We start from the raw sequence: 19,269 nt of genomic DNA on the forward strand, positions 1-19,269 counted from the left end.
TCAGAGTTGTGAGACTCCACACGGCCCCTTTCTTCACTATGTAGAATTGATTAATGAAGCTGCTCCATCTCTGAGGTCATGAAATCATCAATACCTCCAACATCTCAGCAGATCAGCGACTGCTGCTCTTAAAAGCTCAGTTTACATCTGCTGCATGTCGGTCACACACAAAGTGTGAGTGATCAATGATTCAGCAGCAGACGTCTCCCACCGACTTCCTCCCTCATTAATGAGGACACACATGGAATATTAAAGCAACTCCACAGGTCTGAGGCTGACCTGAGCTCAGACACACCGTGATGAAGAGGAGGAGGAAGAGGAAGAGGAGGACAAGGAGGACGAGGAGGACGGTTAACCCTAAACACTAACTGTCCTCCACCTGGTGTCTACTTCTGTCTGTCCTCAGGTTAAACACTAACTGGTGTCCTACCCAGTCATCTCTGAGAAGAGTCTCTGCAGGAGAGACAGGATTTATTAAATGATGTGAAGAATTCCAGTCAGAAACATGAACATCAGAGATATGAATTCACTCTGTGGATATTTAACATGAATGATTGATGAGGAGATGGGCGGTCGGAGATCAGCTGCAGACTGAAGACGATTCTGGTCTGTGGTTCGATTCAGTGATGGTTCAACATTAAACATCTAAAAGTAATGATCAGAAACATGAGGAGCAGCCGGACATGTCTTCAGAGACGTGTTGTCTTCAGAAACAGTAGGTGTGGACATGTTGTCTTCAGATGTCCAAACAGTCCCAGAACCTCCTGAAGACCTGATGAGAACCATCAGTTCTGTTCAAGCCCATCACACAAACAATAACTAGATCTATTAAGGTTCTGTTTGCCAACATTCATGTCCATCACAGGAGATTCAGGTATTTACAGGAGAATCTGAACTAGAACTACAGACACAAGAACATTTACAGGAGAACCTGAACTGTTTCATTAGAGACCAGGTGGTCTGTTTGTAAGCTGCTCTAATATCTGAGAAATAAATGAACAAAACAAATATCAGAGTAAAACATTACAGGGTTTTGGTTCCGTTACCAGAACTGATGTTCTGTACCAGAACCAGCTTCAACCAGGTGGACTGAGCCCGGCTTCACTTCCTGTAGAACCTGATGAAGGTTCACCAACTGAGTCACATGACTTGAACATGCTTCATGTCAGCTGTTTGGATCATTATAAATAGAGCAGAGAGTCTAACCTTTGACCTCAGACAACACGTGCTACAGCTACAGATGTTCAGGAGGGTCAAAGCCACGCCCTCTCACTTCCTGTCACTTCCTGTCCTGTCCACTTCTGTAGTTGGTGAACAAATAAATTACTATTAAATGTCTACTTGTTAACAACATGACATGTTTCACTAAAGAGTGATCTTCACTGAGCTCTTCATCATTATCCCCATCATCATCATCACCACCATCCTCATCATCATCACCATCTTCATAATCATCACCATCATCACCATCTTATTCATCATCATCTTCTATAAAACCTCTTTTCATTCCGACTCCAAACCTATTTAAATCTCTCTCTATATATATATACACATATATCTATCTATCTATATATATATATATATATTTTATTTTATTTATATTTCTGGTGTTTGCAATGAGTCTTTTCCAGCTGTGGAGGAATGTTGGCCGACTCATCTTTACAGAGTTGTTGTAATTCAGCCACATTGGAGGGTTTTCCGGCACCAACCTCCTTTTTAAGGTCATGCCACAGCCTCCTGGGAAAGTTCACCACTGTTCCATGTTTTCTCCGTTTGTGGATAATGGTTCTCACTGTGGTTCTCTGGAGTCCCAAAGCTTTAGAAATGGCTTTAGAACCTTTTCCAGACTGACAGATCTCAATTACTTTCTTTCTCATTTGTTCCTGAATTTCTTTGGATCTCAGCATGATGTCTATCTTCTGAGGATCTTCTGGTCTACTTCACTTTGTCAGGCAGGTCCTATTGAAGTGATTTCTTGATTGAGAACAGGTGTGTCAGTAATCAGGCCTGGGTGTGGCTCGAGAAATTGAACTCAGGTGTGATAAACCACAGTTAAGTTATGTTTTAACAGGAGGGGGCAAAAACTTTTTCACACAGGGGGTTTGGATTGTTTTTCTCCCTTAGTAATAAAAACCTTAATTTAAAAACTGCATTTTGTGTTTACTTGTGTTATCTTTGACTAATATTTAAATTAGTTTGATGATCCGAAACATTTAAGTGACAGACATGCAAAAAAAACAAGAAATCAGGAAGGGGGCAAACACTTTTTCACACCACTGTATATAAATATATATATATATATATATATATATATGTGTGTGTGTGTATATATATATATATTCATATGTAAGTCTGGTGTTCTCTAAAACAAAATGGAGGTCTGAACATGAACAACAATCTTTATCTTTGCTGTCAGAGGCAGGATGGACTGTTCACTTTTTGGACTGTAGAGGATCTTAAGGTTTAGTTTTATATCAGATTATTGTATTGAGTTCATGAACACTTAAATCTAATAATATAAATCTGATAATTGTTCACATATTCCTGTGTGCAGAAGGAGTTTCAGTTCCCGCTGCACTTTCGTTAAAACAACACGCCGCACTCAATGGAATAATCAATCAATTTAAGGACAGCTGGTTTGTCAGCAGAAACTTTATGTGTGAATAATGACCTGAAGAGTCTGTGTTACTGTGTTAAAGTGACTCGTGACTTAGGCACACATTTAACAGCTATTTAACAGATATTACTGCAGCAGCAGTTTCAATATCAAGACTGTTTTACTCAGTTTTCTTCTTGATTAAATTCACCTGCCGGTTCTGCTGAGCGCCTGCAGCCTGCTAACAAACTAATCAATTAACCAGTGATGAACTCAGCTGATGAACTGACTACCCGCCGTGTTAATCTGCGGGCTTCACCGGTTTAACACTGACTGTGTGGTGCTTCATGAACCTTTGTTTTAAACGGTAACTGAAGACATGTTAAATTCACTAATATCCAAACGGAGTTCTGAATGAGGACAGAGCTCAATGTGTGAACTCCAGCAAAGACAGACATAGTGAATAAAAAGATAAAGGACCCGTTACCGGGGACTCACGGTGGGCTGCTGGTACCGGATCTCTCAGTCTCTGGGTCTGAGGCTGTGGTTCTGTAGAGTCAAGACTCACTGCGCTCCAGTACCGGCTCAGAGGAACCCGGTGGAGCATCAGCTCAACGGGGGGGGGGGGGGGGGGTCAGAGGGGCACACACGGAACCACTGGGCAGCAACAGCCGAGCAGGTCCGCGGGCAGGTTCAGGGTCTGTCCTTACCCAGAAGATCTGTCCTCTGATTGGACAGGAGGGAGGAGGTGGGCGCAGAGAAACGAGGCCACATTGGCGCAGTACGATCCAGGAGACTCTCTGATTGGACACGATGTCTGTGGCCTAAGAGAGATGTTTGGGAAGCTGTGTGGAACATATACACTTAAATATACAGCTGTACAGTTATATAGTCATATACAGTTAGATATACAGCTAGATATACAGCTATATAAAGTTATATACTGTTATATAGAGTTAGATATAAAGTTATATACTGTTATATACAGTTAAATAAACAGTTATGTACTGTTATACACTGTTATATAAAGTTAGATATACAGCTATATATACAGTTATATACTATTATATACATTTCAATACAAAGTTATATACTGTTATATACAGTTTAATATACAGTTATGTACTATTATATACTGTTATATACGGTTAGATATACAGCTATATATACAGTTATATAGGGTTATATACAGTTAAATATAAAGTTATATACTGTTATATACAGTTAAATATAGAGTTAGATATACAGCTATTATATATACAGTTATATACAGTTACATACTGTTGGTTGGTTGGTTGGTTGGTTGGTTGGTTGGTTGGTTGGTTGGTTGGTTGGTTGGTTGGTTGGATGGATGGATGGATGGATGGATGGATGGATGGATGGATGGATGGATGGATGGATGGATGGATGGATGGATGGATGGATGGATGGATGGATAGATAGATAGATAGATAGATAGATAGATAGATAGATAGATAGATAGATAGATAGATAGATAGATAGATAGATAGATAGATAGATAGATAGATAGATAGAGCTGATGTTCTTTCAGTAACAATATAAATACAGCTGATGTTCTTTCAGTAATAATATAAATACAGCTGATGTTCTTTCAGTAATAATATAAATACAGCTGATGTTCCCTCAGTAACAATATAAATACAGATGATGTTCTTTCAGTAACAATATAAATACAGCTGATGTTCCCTCAGTAACAATATAAATACAGATGATGTTCTTTCAGTAACAACATAAATACAGCTGTTCTTTCAGTAACAATATAAATACAGCTGATGCTCCCTCAGTAACAATATAAATACAGCTGATGTTCTTTCAGTAACAATATAAATACAGCTGATGTTCCCTCAGTAACAATATAAATACAGCTGATGTTCCCTCAGTAACAATATAAATACAGCTGACGTTCCCTCAGTAACAATATAAATACAGCTGATGTTCTTTCAGTAACAATATAAATACAGCTGATGTTCCCTCAGTAACAATATAAATACAGCTGATGTTCCCTCAGTAACAATATAAATACAGATGATGTTCTTTCAGTAACAATATAAATACAGCTGATGTTCCCTCAGTAACAATATAAATACAGATGATGTTCTTTCAGTAACAATATAAATACAGCTGATGTTCCCTCAGTAACAATATAAATACAGCTGATGTTCCCTCAGTAACAATATAAATACAGCTGATGTTCTTTCAGTAACAATATAAATACAGCTGATGTTCTTTCAGTAACAATATAAATACAGCTGTTCTTTCAGTAACAATATAAATACAGCTGATGTTCTTTCAGTAACAATATAAATACAGCTGATGTTCTTTCAGTAACAACATAAATACAGCTGTTCTTTCAGTAACAATATAAATACAGCTGATGTTCTTTCAGTAACAATATAAATACAGCTGATGTTCTTTCAGTAACAATATAAATACAGCTGATGTTCTTTCAGTAACAACATAAATACAGCTGTTCTTTCAGTAACAATATAAATACAGCTGATGCTCCCTCAGTAACAATATAAATACAGCTGATGTTCTTTCAGTAACAATATAAATACAGCTGATGTTCTTTCAGTAACAATATAAATACAGCTGATGTTCCCTCAGTAACAATATAAATACAGCTGACGTTCCCTCAGTAACAATATAAATATAACAGAGTTTTAGTTTTAACTTGAAGGCTGAAAAAGATTCCGTCTGTCAACACAAACACTGTCACTCATCACAACTATACATGTACATCTAATGGAAGATGGTGAGGATGAGGTTGGACGAAGGAGACACAGGTGGAGGGAGTAGACACAGGTGGAGGCAGGGGAAACAGGTGGAGGAGACTAGTGGAGGAGACAGGTGGAGGGAGGAGACAGGTGGAGGGAGGAAAAACAGGTGGAGGGAGGAGTCAGGTGGAGAGAGGAGACAGGTAGAGGTAGGAGACACAGGTGGAGGAGACTAGTGGAGGAGACAGGTGGAGGAGACAGGTGGAGGGAGGGGAAACAGGTGGAGGAGACTAATGGAGGAGACAGGTGGAGGGAGGAGAAACAGGTGGAGGAGACAGGTAAAAATAACTAAAAGCTGTTTAAAATTAGTGAAAAATATTGGTGGGATGAAGATGACGGCTGACACACCATCATCCATCCTCAGCTCAGGTCCATCAGGTGTCCATCAGGTGTTCATTAGGTGTCCATAAGGTGTCCATCAGGTGTCCATCAGGTGTTCTTCAGGTGTCCATCAGGTGTTCATCAGGTGTCCATCAGTGTACTGATGTTACCTGTCCATCACCTGAGGTCTGTACTGATGTTACCTGTCCATCACCTGAGGTCTGTACTGATGTTACCTGTCCATCACTTGAGGTCTGTACTGATGTTACCTGTCCATCACCTGAGGTCTGTACTGACATTACCTGTACACCTGAGGTCTGTACTGATGTTACCTGTCCATCACTTGAGGTCTGTACTGATGTTACCTGTCCATCACCTGAGGTCTGTACTGACATTACCTGTACACCTGAGGTCTGTACTGATGTTACCTGTCCACCTGAGGTCTGTACTGATGTTACCTGTCCACCTGAGGTCTGCACCGATGTTACCTGTCCATCACCTGAGGTCTGTACTACAGCTCTGGATCTGAGGTCATCGAGGTCACGTTAGGTTTAACTTTCAGGACCACAAAGGACACGAGAAGAGACATCACATTCAAATCTATATGATTTTACACGACTGTGAAATCATCACGACACATTATTACACTTCCACACAATTTTATATAAACTCCAAAATACTAGTGCCGCTGTGTAAAATCAAAAATAAATATTAACAGTATGTGATGATTATTAAATAATGTAAACGCATATTTTTCTGAAACAGACTAAAGACAACATTGTATTGTTTTATAAAAAAATATCTGCTCATTTTGAATTTAATGTCAGCAACACGTCTCTAAGATTGGGACAGGATCATGTTTCCCGCTGAGCTGCATCAGCTCTTGTTTTAACAACACTCTGTAAACGTGTTCAAACTAACTGTGTAACAGACGATGGTTTCCAGGAGTGTTCCTGAGCCCATGCAGTGATTTCCACTCCAGAATAGTGTGTTTTTAATGCAGTGCTGCCTGAGGGCCCGAAGATCACCACCATCCAATATTGGTTTCCAGCCTTGTCCCTTGTGTTCAGAGATTTCTCCAGATTCTCTGAATCTTTTCATGATATTATGAACCGTAGACGATGAAATCCACTAATTCTTTGTAGTTTTACGTTGAGGAACATTATTCTTAGATTGTTGATTTTTTTTATCTACATTCACCACAGCGTCCCAACTGTTTTAGAAAATATGCTGTAGATGGAAGAATCAGTCCGAACCTTCAGAGGACAGACACATCCTGCTTCATACGTCCTGACGAGGAGCTCTGATTACTTTTAATTTGACACTCTCTCCTCCACAGATCCATTATTAATTATTAATGAGTCCTAATGGCCCTCAGCAGCACTGAAGCAGGTATCGATCAGGTTTATCTCCTCTCATCTAACGTGAGCCCAGCGGACGACTCAGCTTTACTTTTGTCACCAATATTACACGGTTCAACATGAGCAGCTGATAAGATCCAACCAGAACCTGGAAGAAGACTTTCACTGTTTCAAACAACGTGAACGACATTCACATGGAGGTTTATTACAGAGGTGGGCGGAGTCTGTTACAGTCATCATTACAAACACACATCATGTGACCAATCAGCACCGTCCTGCAGCCCGTGGGCCTCACCAGGACCCGGACCCGGACCTGTAACAGTACCCGGACCTGGACTCGGACCTGGACTTGGACCCGGACCCGGACCAGGTGTGTTCCTGCTGTCTACTGTTCATGTGCTCCGGCCTGCTGCTAGCTGGGACCCTGCTCTTCCTCCTGCCTCATCCTCTTCCTCAGCTGCTCTCCGATGTCGGCCAGAGGGTTCATCTTGGCCGACAGCGTCTTCACGGCGGCGCTGAAGCGGCTGCTCTCCGTCTCCCTGGAAGAGACAGGGGGACATTTAAAGAAAGGACGTGGGGACACTGAGGGGACGAACAGCAAGGAAGACAAAAGGAGCTGCTTACAGAAGTTTACGTTTCTGGGAGTGTTTCATCTGACTGAAGTCCGTCGGCTCGGGTCTCTTCACCGGCCTGAGGGGACAGGTTGACGGGGACAGAGAGTGGGACAGAGAGGGGAATGGGGACGGCGGATGAACAACAGATGAAATGTGATCATCCATGGCTCCTCAGACTCAACATGTGGACACCTGACGCCGTCTCTGACGGTCACCTTCACACTCACACTTTGTTCTTCCTGCTCTTGCGGCGGGCGGTGGGGGTGCTGCTGGGGGGGGTGATCAGCTGATACAGCTCCGGGAGGGCGTCGGCCAGTGGCCTCATGTCTCCCACGATGGGTGTGGCCTGTCTCTGGGCCTCGGCCGCCTGCTGCTCTTTGGCCTGTTTGATGGAGCTGATCTCTGAGACAGGGGACAGGGGACAGGAGGACAGAAGAGGGAGGAGTTAGATCCAGACTAAACAGCACGACATCACAACCCAAACATCGGCGAACATGTCTACTTCCTGGAATCAAAGCTGTGTCGACAGGAGGACGGATGTTGAGGCAGAAGGCTGACGGATATGTAAAATATATCATCATTACTCTGGCTTTTATCATTTTATAAGAATTCAGAAGATAAGATTGGACCAAGAATCTAAATTAAAGATTCAAACTTTGTGATGACAAAACAAATAAGTGACATCTAAAACCCAAAGTGGAGAAAAATTACAGTTTCAGGGGAACAAGGAGTATTTTGAAATTTTTAGAGATGTAATAGCAGCTATCAGAAATAAACTGATGTTGTGATGTTAATAAATAAACTGATGTGTGTTAATAAATAAACTGATGTTGTGGTGTCAATAAATAAAGTGGTGTTGTGGTGTTAATAAATAAACAGATGTGTTAATATATAAACTGATGTTGTGTGTTAATAAACTGATGTTGTGTGTTAACAAATAAACTGATGTTGTGTGTTAAATAAACTGATGTTGTGTGTTAATAAATAAACTGATGTTAATAAATAAATAAATGGATGTGTTAATAAATAAACTGACTTTGTTAATAAATAAACTGATGTGTGTTAATAAATGAACTGATGTTGTGGTGTTAATAAACAATGTGGTGTTAATAAATAAACTGATGTTAGTAAATAAACTGATGTGAATAAATGTACTGATGTTGTGGTGTGAATAAATAAACTGACGTTGTTAATAAATGTATTGATGTTGTGGTGTGAATAAATAAACTGACGTGTTAATAAATAAATGTGTTATTACATAAACTGATGTTGTGTGTTAATAAATAAACTGATGTTCTGTCAATAAATAAACTGATGTTGTTAATAAATAAACTAATGTGAGCAAATAAACTGGTGTTAATAAATAAACTGATGTTGTGGTGTGAATAAATAAACTGATGTGTTAATAAATAAACATGTTATCACATAAATTGATGTTGTGTGTTAATAAATAAACTGATATTGTTAATAAATAAACTAATGTGAGAAAATAAACTGATGTGTGTTAATAAATAAACTGATGTTGTTAATTAATGTACTGATGTTGTGGTGTGAATAAATAAGCTGACGTGTTAATAAATAAACATGTTATTAAATAAACTGATGTTGTGTGTTAATAAATAAACTGATGTTGTTAATAAATAAACTAATGTGTGCTAATAAATAAACTGATGTTGTGGTGTTAATAAATAAAGTGGTTTTGTGGTGTTAATAAATAAACTGATGTTGTGTTAATAAATACACTGAGGCGTGTTAATAAATAAACTGTTGTTAGTAAATAAATGATGTGAATAAATGTACTGATGTTGTGTGTTAATAAATGTACTGATGTGGTGTTAATAAGTAAACTGATGTTGTGTTAATAAGTAAACTGATGTTGTGTGTTAATAAACTGATGTTGTGGTGTTAACAAATAAACTGATGTGATTTAATAAATAAACTGATGTTGTTAATAAATAAACTAATGTGAGTAAATAAACTGACGTGTTAAATAAATAAACTGATGTTGTTAATAAATAAACTAATGTGAGTAAATAAGCTGATGTGTGTTTAATAAATGTACTGATGTTGTGGTATGAATAAATAAACTGACGTGTTAATACATAAATAAACTGATGTGTGTTAATAAATAAGCTGATGTTAATAAATAAACTGATGTTGTGTGTTAATAAATAAACTGATATGTGTTAATAAATAAACTGATGTGAAAATGAGGTCCAGGTCAAAAAAAAGTTATCAATAATAATAATTAAGCACTGACTACAATTCAGAGTGTCTACGATCACATTTCCAGCCTGTAAAATGTCCAACTGTCCCTGTGTCCTCATGTCTCTTTCTAATTCCTGTTAATTCCTGAAAGCCGTCGGCGGTGGAGCCGGTGTCAGGTGTCATCAGGACAGACAGCCTCCCATTAGCACCTAATTATACTCCGGGAGAGGATACGTGTTGTGTTACTGACCCATTGATTGGATCAGAACAAGGATTCAGTTACACGACTCATCTCAATTATTGGAGATGATGCTGAGTTCTAATTACAGAGACGCAGTGATGGACCAGAACTCTCCGACTCGCTCATCCAGCAGGTCAGGGGACAGCACCTTCACAATTTTCACATTATATATAATAATATGTAGTTATAATACCTGTATAATATATAATAATGTGTAGTTAATATAACTGTATAATATATAATAGTGTAGTTAATATAACTGTTTAATATATAATAATATGTAGTTCATATAACTAATATATAATAATGTGTAAGTTAATATAACTACAATATATAATAATGTGTAGTTAATATAACTGTATACTATATAATAATGGGTAGTTAAAATAACTATATGTAATATATAATCATTTGTAGTTAATATAACTATAATATATAATAGCGTGTAGTTAATATACCTGTATAACATATCATAATGTGTAGTTAATATAACTGTATAATATATAATAGTGTAGTTAATATAACTGTATGATATATAATATATATTAATGTGTAGTTAATATAACTTTGTAATATATAATATATGTGTAGTTAATATAACTAATATATAATAATGTGTAGTTAATATACCTGTATAATATATAATAATATTGATGGAAATATTATTTTATATGATGGAAAGATTCTTTTGTTTTTTGTCTTTTTATGTACATGTTATGTTATACTTTGCATTAACAGGAGTAAACAGGAGGGATATGATGGAAAGGAAAGATTTGTCTCTTCCTCTTGTTTGCATTGTGGCTCCAGAAAGTCTCAGGCCCTGAAAAGGTTCCTTTGTTTTCTGTCTTATTTGCAAGTGATTCTTTCCGCATCTAATTGACGACTATCTTGTGACCTACAACCAACTCTGTATTACCATACAAAAGCAGGTACGAAGGGAATGGGGGTGATGGTCTACTGTTTGTCCCACTGTATAAAAGCTGACCTACAGAGGAGGGAAGGCCCTTCTTTGCTGGACACCTCTCTTTGAGGGTGCATGTATGTGTTCCTTCTTGCAAGAATAAATGTCCGATGTGTTTGATTTTGAACCAAGCCTCTTGAGTAATTTTTCTAACAAATATATAATAGCGTGTAGTTAATATAACAGCATAACATATTAGAATGTGTAATTAATATAACTGTATACTATATAATGTGTTGTTAATATACCTGTATAATATATAATAACGTGTAGTTAATATACCTGTATAATATATAATAATGATGTGAACTCACTGCTGAGCCAGCGTTCCCTCCTCTCCTTCATCTTCTCCTTTTTAGACTGGATCCTCTTCTCCTCTGGAACACACACACACACACACACACACACACACACACACACACACACACACACACACACACACACACACACACACACACTCTGAATCAAATCTGTGACGTGCAACAGGATTATTATCACAGGAAGTCACCACAGATTACAGTAAATGTGCCAGTAAATATGCCAGTTAATGACAGTAAATAGCTAATATGACTGTAAATATGATAGCTAATATGATAGTTAATATGAGTTAATACGACAGTAAATATGATTATTAATATGATAGTTAATATGATCGTAAATATGATAGTTAATATGACAGTAAATATGATATTTAATATGACAGTAAATATGATAGTTAATATGATAGTTAATATGATTGTTAATATGATAGTTAATATGACAGTAAATATGATTGTTAATATGATAGTTAATATGACAGTAAATATGATAGTTAATATGATATTTAATGACAGTAAATATGATAGTTAATATGACAGTAAATATGATAGTAAATATGATAGTTAATATGACAGTAAATATGACAGTAAATATGATAGTTAATATGATAGTTAATATGACAGTAAATATGATAGTTAATATGATAGTTAATATGACAGTAAATATGATAGTAAATATGATAGTTAATATGACAGTAAATATGACAGTAAATATGATAGTTAATATGATAGTTAATATGACAGTAAATATGATTGTTAATATGATAGTTAATATGATAGTAAATATGACAGTAAATGTGATAGTTAATATGATAGTTAATATGACAGTAAATATGATAGTTAATATGATAGTTAATATGACAGTAAATATGACAGTAAATATGATTGTTAATATGATAGTTAATATGACAGTAAATATGATAGTTAATATGATATTTAATGACAGTAAATATGATAGTTAATATGACAGTAAATATGACAATAAATATGATAGTTAATATGACAGTAAATATGATAGTTAATATGATAGTTAATGACAGTAAATATGATCGTTAATATGACAGTAAATATGATAGTAAATATGATAGTAAATATGACAGTAAATATGATTGTTAATATGATAGTTAATATGACAGTAAATATGACAGTAAATATGATAGTTAATATGACAGTAAATATGATAGTTAATATGACAGTAAATATGATCGTTAATATGACAATAAATGTGATAGTTAATATGATAGTTAATGACAGTAAATATGATAGTTAATATGACAGTAAATATGATAGTTAATATGACAGTAAATATGACAGTAAATATGATAGTTAATATGACAGTAAATATGATAGTTAATATGACAGTAAATATGACAGTAAATATGATAGTTAATATGACAGTAAATATGATTGTTAATATGATAGTTAATATGACAGTAAATATGATAGTTAATATGACAGTAAATATGACAGTAAATATGATAGTTAATATGACAGTAAATATGATAGTTAATATGATAGCTAATATGATCGTTAATATGACAATAAATATGATAGTTAATATGACAGTAAATATGATAGTTAATATGACAGTTAATATGATAGTTAATATGACAGTAAATATGACAGTAAATATGATAGTTAATATGACAATAAATATGATAGTTAATATGATAGTTAATATGATAGTAAATATGACAGTAAATATGATCGTTAATATGACAATAAATGTGATAGTTAATATGATAGTTAATGACAGTAAATATGATAGTTAATATGACAGTAAATATGATAGTAAATATGATTGTTAATATGACAGTAAATATGATAGTAAATATGATTGTTAATATGATAGTTAATATGACAGTAAATATGACAGTAAATATGATTGTTAATATGATAGTTAATATGACAGTAAATATGATAGTTAATATGATAGTTAATATGACAGTAAATATGATAGTTAATATGATCGTTAATATGACAATAAATATGATAGTTAATATGACAGTAAATATGATAGTTAATATAACAGTTAATATGATAGTTAATATGACAGTAAATATGATAGTAAATATGACAGTAAATATGACAGTAAATATGATAGTTAATATGATAGTTAATATGACAGTAAATATGATCGTTAATATGACAATAAATATGATCGTTAATATGACAGTAAATATGATCGTTAATATGACAGTAAATATGATAGTTAATATGATAGTTAATATGACAGTAAATATGATCGTTAATATGACAATAAATATGATAGTTAATATGACAGTTAATATGATATTTAATATGATAGTTAATATGATAGTTAATATGATATTTAATATGATAGTTAATATGATAGTTAATATGACAGTAATACAGCGGACACACTGACTGGACCTGTTGTTCACCTGATTCAGGGATCAATAAATGAATCAATAAGAGAAATATTCCTGAAGACATAACTGAACCGGCTGTCTGTCTTGAGTGAATTAAGGACATCCTGGACATCCTGAGGGTCCACACACACATTCAGCCTATCAGGGAGGAGCAGATACATTGAGGCCCCACCCACCACACACACCTACACCTAATACACACACCTACATGCATGCACACACCAAGTGTCCCCTGGACACTGAGGACACATGTCCGTCCCCCGTGGTGTCTCCAAGTCTTTATCTGCCACCGCAGCTCTAAACAACGATGTGTCTCTGCTGCTGTTTGCAGGATGAACACCAGAGATAGGAATCTGCTGCTGACTGCACATGATGGAGTGGACATCTGATCTGGGGAGGGAGGAGGGGGGGTGTTTATGGGGGGGGGGGGTAGAGGGGGGGCTTTACCACCACTGAGGTCCCATCGGGAGAATCATCTTTCTACTGACAGAAGAAATCGAGAGCTGTGATTACTGGAGTCCCCCCCACACACACACCTCATCTCTAAATGTTGATATTGATTATAAACTCTGATCAGATGATAATCAGGTGATCAGGTGATGATCAGACAGGAGGTGCAGCATCCTCTCTCACCTCCAGCTGAAGGAGGAAACTAATGAAACTCAACCTTGATTTCTAAATTTATCCTCCTGTTCTATAAACAGAATCTGACTGTCTGCTGAGGCTTCATGAAGACCAGCATGCTTCAACCTCATCATCCTCATCCTCCTCACTACCTCTTTCATCCTCCTCACTACCTCTTTCATCCTCCTCATCATCATCCTCACTACCTCCTTCATCCTCCTCACTACCTCTTTCATCCTCCTCATCATCCTCACTTCCCCCATCATCCTCCTTCTCATCATCCTCCTCCTCACTACCTCCTTCATCCTCCTCCTCATCATCCTCACAACCTCCTCATCCTCCTCCTCATGCTCCTTCTCATCCTGAACACCAGAACCACAATGTTTCGGGTCACACAAATTCATTGTTCCAGCACCGCTGCTGTGGGTCAAAGGGGGCGGGGCCTATGCCGGCTGTGGGTCTGATGTGAAATTACAGATGATGAACTACAAGACAAACGGATGCATGAGAAGAGGTGTTTAACGGGTCGCAGTTATAAATATACACATAATATAATATATAAAACATATAATACAGTGCCATGACGTATGTCACGTTGGTAAATGTTTGAACCTGAAACTGATTCAAAGCCTGAAACGTTTGACTCCTTAGGTTCATTAATTATTCATTATTTATTGAGCCACAGCTGTGGGTGATGTGAGTCAGAATAACACGATATTAACTAAAAGATGAACCCAGAGGAGGCGTCATGTGTTTTTATTCACTGATCAGCTGCTTCAGTCTGCAGGAAGTTCCTCCTGCTGTCAGTCAGCTGCACATTCACACAGGATTTATATACAAATAAAGTAGCAGGCAGAGATCAGATCAAATCAAATCAAATCAGGTCAAATCAAATCAGGTCAAATCAGGTCAAATCAAATCAAATCAGGTCAAATCAAATCAGGTCAAATCAAATCAAATCAGGTCAAATCAAATCAGGTCAAATCAGGTCAAATCAAATCAGGTCAAATCAAATCAAATCAAATCAGGTCAACAACCATTAACATCAACATCCATTTAGTAATGGAGGCAAAAAAAAAAATCCCAAACTAAAGAACCTGCTGTAACCTGACGGTGACTCACCGGATCACTGGATCGGATATGAACACAATGTGGAGCTGCTATTATTCTTATTGTTATTCAGAGGACACCAATGAGTCATAATTATAATTTACTCCATCGTCCACTGCACGCTTTGACATCACGAACATTATTAATAGATATCAAGTGTGTATGTTCCACATCTGAAACGAAGATCAAATGTGTGCATCTGAACTGTGACTTTATAAAAACCCAGTCCACTGATTTCAATGGAACAGAGCGCTGTTACTGCCTTGACCGCCGTTCACTTCTGTTCTTTACTTCCGTTCACCCCGTTCACCTCCATTCTTTACTTCCGTTCACCTCCGTTCTTTACTTCCGTTCACCCCCGTTCACTTCCATTCAGCCCCGTTCACCTCCGTTAACCCCCGTTCAACCCCGCTCACCCCCGTTCTTTACTTCCGTTCACCCCCGTTCACCTCCGTTCACCTCTGTTCTTTACTTCCGTTCACCTCCGTTCTTTACTTCCGTTCACCTCCGTTCTTCACTTCCGTTCACCTCCGTTCACCCCCGTTCACCTCCGTTCTTTACTTCCGTTCACCCCCGTTCACCTCCGTTCACCCCCGTTCACCTCCATTCTTTACTTCCGTTCACCTCCGTTCTTTACTTCCGTTCACCCCCGTTCACTTCCATTCAGCCCCGTTCACCTCCGTTAACCCCCGTTCAACCCCGCTCACCCCCCGTTCTTTACTTCCGTTCACCCCCGTTCACCTCCGTTCACCTCTGTTCTTTACTTCCGTTCACCTCCGTTCTTTACTTCCGTTCACCTCCGTTCTTCACTTCCGTTCACCTCCGTTCTTTACTTCCGTTCACCCCCGTTCACCTCCGTTCACCCCCGTTCACCTCCATTCTTTACTTCCGTTCACCTCCGTTCTTTACTTCCGTTCACTTCCATTCAGCCCCGTTCACCTCCGTTAACCCCCGTTCAACCCCGCTCACCCCCGTTCTTTACTTCCGTTCACCCCCGTTCACCTCCGTTCACCTCTGTTCTTTACTTCCGTTCACCTCCGTTCTTTACTTCCGTTCACCTCCGTTCTTCACTTCCGTTCACCTCCGTTCACCCCCGTTCACCTCCGTTCATTACTTCCGTTCACCCCCGTTCACTTCCGTTCATTACTTCCGTTCACTTCCGTTCACCCCCTTTCACCTCCGTTCTTTACTTCCGTTCACTTCCGTTCACCGCCGTTCACCTCCGTTCACCTCCGTTCTTTACTTCCGTTCACCCCCGTTCACCCCCGTTCACCTCCGTTCTTTACTTCCGTTCACCTCCGTTCTTTACTTCCGTTCACCCCCGTTCACTTCCATTCACCCCCATTCACCTCCGTTCACCCCCGTTCTTTACTTCCGTTCACCGCCGTTCACTTCCGTTCACCTCCGTTCACCCTGTTCACTTCTGTTCTTTACTTCCATTCACCCCCATTCACCTCCGTTAACCCCCGTTCACCCCCGTTCTTTACTTCCGTTTACCCCCGTTCACTTCCGTTCACCCTGTTCACTTCCGTTCTTTACTTCCGTTCACCGCCGTTCACCTCCGTTCACCTCCGTTCTTTACTTCCGTTCACCCCCGTTCACCTCCGTTCACCTCCGTTCTTTACTTCCGTTCACCACCGTTCACCTCCGTTCACCTCCGTTCTTTACTTCCGTTCACCTTGCTACAAACAATGCTCTTTGTTTGTGACACTCGTGCAACAGCTCATGTAAAAATCAGTATGAGTGTACGATCAGTGAAAATATTCATCGATCAGTTCACACATTGATCTTCATGATCAGTTCAAACATCCCCAGTATAAAGTACAGAACTAAAACTCTTCTACTAGAGAACCATGCTGTTGGAATACGTGCAGAATGTGGTTGGACGTTGTTCTGCTGAAATAAACAAGACCTTCCCTGAAAGAGACGTTGTCTGGATGGCAGCATATGTTGCTCCAAAACCTGAATATATCATTCAGCATTAATGCTTCCTTCCAGATGTTCAAGCTACCCATGCCATGTGCACTAATGCATCCCTGTACCATCACAGATGCTGGCTTTAGAACTGAGCTGATAACAAGCTGAGTTCCTGAGCCCATGCAGTGATTTCCACTCCAGAATAGTGACTGTTTTTAATGCAGTGCTGCCCGAGGGCCCGAAGATCACCACCATCCAATACCATCTTTGGTCTATTTACAATTAAATGAGTTTATGTGATTTACAAATCAATACGTTATTTTTTTTATTTACATTTTACACAATGTCACTAGTGTTTAGGAAACAGGGTTACACTGCTGGTCTAAATGTAACAGTCTTCACATTAAACACCATCTCTAAGTCGGTCAGTTATTCTGGTTCGACTCAATCTAAGGTCAGAATTCATGAGAGTGAAGCACCACAACCGCTGATCTTACCTGCCCTGACAGGTGTGGTCACATCTGGAGGAGGGTCCAACTTCAGTGTTTGTACCAGAGCCTCTGCAGAGATATTAGTGTCAGCAAAGACTCCTGAGGGGAAAGAGCCCGGTCTCGAACCGGGTCCGGGGGCCGGTCCGTAGCCCGGTCTTGAGCCGGGTCCGGGGGCCGGTCCGTAGCCCGGTCTTGAGCCGGGTCCGGGGGCCGGTCCGTAGCCCGGTCTTGAACCGGGTCCGGGGGCCGGCGTCGACTGTCAGGACAGAAGAACACGCAAAGATTTATTCACCAGGATGTTGCCATGTCAGACCTCCAGTGAACCAGATCATTACTGGAGTCAACTTTAAAGTGTTGAGACTGTCCGTCATTAAACTCATGACGTCACTGACTCGCATGTTCCCTGCTCAAATAGAATTACACAGATTGTGAATGAAACTCTGCAGACTCTCTCTGTCTTTAAGTGCATCAAACATCAGCTCCACGTGAGCCTCGTTCACCTCCGATAACACACCTGTGTGTCGTTGCTCCTTCTCCCGTGCACAGGCGGAGGACTTGGTCCAGTGTGGAGTTCCAGAGCGTGGGGCTTCTGAGCCCCGGAGCCGGGGACGCCGGAGAACCCGGCCGGCCTGTGGAGCTTGACGGCCTCCTGGTGCAGCTTCTGTCGGACATGTTTGATCTTTCCCACCATGTTAACGTCACCTGGACAACTTTAAAGTCGGCTGAACCTCAGGTGTTCCTCAGTGCAGTCGTGTTTCTGCTCCCCGTGTGGACAGCGTGGGACATCCGTCCAGCTCGCGTTGCTCCTCCCGGAAATGGACTGGCTTTTCCTTCAAATTAAAATGTCCAGTTTTTCTCTGAACACTTTTGGCCGACAGAAACGACTCGTTGTATTTTTTATTTTTTTATAGATTAAGAATCACTCCTCTGATTTGCCAAATTCTGGCTGGTTAACAGTGAACTCACTTTATTCTACTTCCTGTTCGTCTGGTTCTTTTTAATTTATGTGCAATGAGCACATTAAAAGACTGAAATGTAATAATTTGAAAATATCCCAGAAGCACGTGTTTGTACTTCGGTTAGATTGACTTTATTTACATGCGCAGCGGTGACGGGTGTTCCGGTTTAGTGATCCCGGTGAAAAACGGAACAGAACGAAAGTTCCGGATTCTATGAATTACCACAGCTCCTGCAGAAGAATACCCCTAACCCTAACTGTTTTAAGTACTTCAATAATACATGCAAACATGAATAAATAAATATCAGATATTAAACTACGTTTGTTGCCTTCAGAGAGTAATACAGTCATTATTTATG

At 38.8% G+C, this 19,269-nt stretch overlaps 1 protein-coding gene across 1 annotated transcript; it reads right to left on the minus strand.

The window, feature by feature from the left end:
• Window positions 1-7,261: 7,261 nt before the first annotated feature.
• slx9 (SLX9 ribosome biogenesis factor) lies at window positions 7,262-18,767 on the minus strand. Its single transcript, XM_069175266.1, has 6 exons — window positions 18,467-18,767; window positions 17,959-18,208; window positions 11,415-11,477; window positions 7,918-8,092; window positions 7,701-7,766; window positions 7,262-7,615 (listed from the first exon to the last, which is right to left on the minus strand). Exons 1-6 carry the CDS (start codon window positions 18,641-18,643, stop codon window positions 7,489-7,491), a joined length of 858 nt encoding a protein of 285 aa, XP_069031367.1. The 5' UTR covers window positions 18,644-18,767; the 3' UTR covers window positions 7,262-7,488.
• Window positions 18,768-19,269: the final 502 nt, after the last annotated feature.

Source organism: Embiotoca jacksoni, unplaced genomic scaffold (genome assembly GCF_022577435.1).
Source record: "Embiotoca jacksoni isolate LCO1_2020_lvr unplaced genomic scaffold, fEmbJac1.0.p SCAF_65, whole genome shotgun sequence".
Lineage (NCBI taxonomy): Eukaryota > Metazoa > Chordata > Actinopteri > Embiotocidae > Embiotoca > Embiotoca jacksoni.

Coding starts and splice junctions, on each gene's coding strand:
- slx9 (XM_069175266.1), bottom strand. CDS start 18,643: ATGGTGGGAAAGATCAAACATGTCCGACAGAAGCTGCACCAGGAGGCC. Junction 8,093..11,414: donor GAGGGAACGCTGGCTCAGCA/GTGAGTTCACAT, acceptor CCCCTGTCTCAG/AGATCAGCTCCATCAAACAG. Junction 7,616..7,700: donor TCCCAGAAACGTAAACTTCT/GTAAGCAGCTCC, acceptor TGTCTCTTCCAG/GGAGACGGAGAGCAGCCGCT.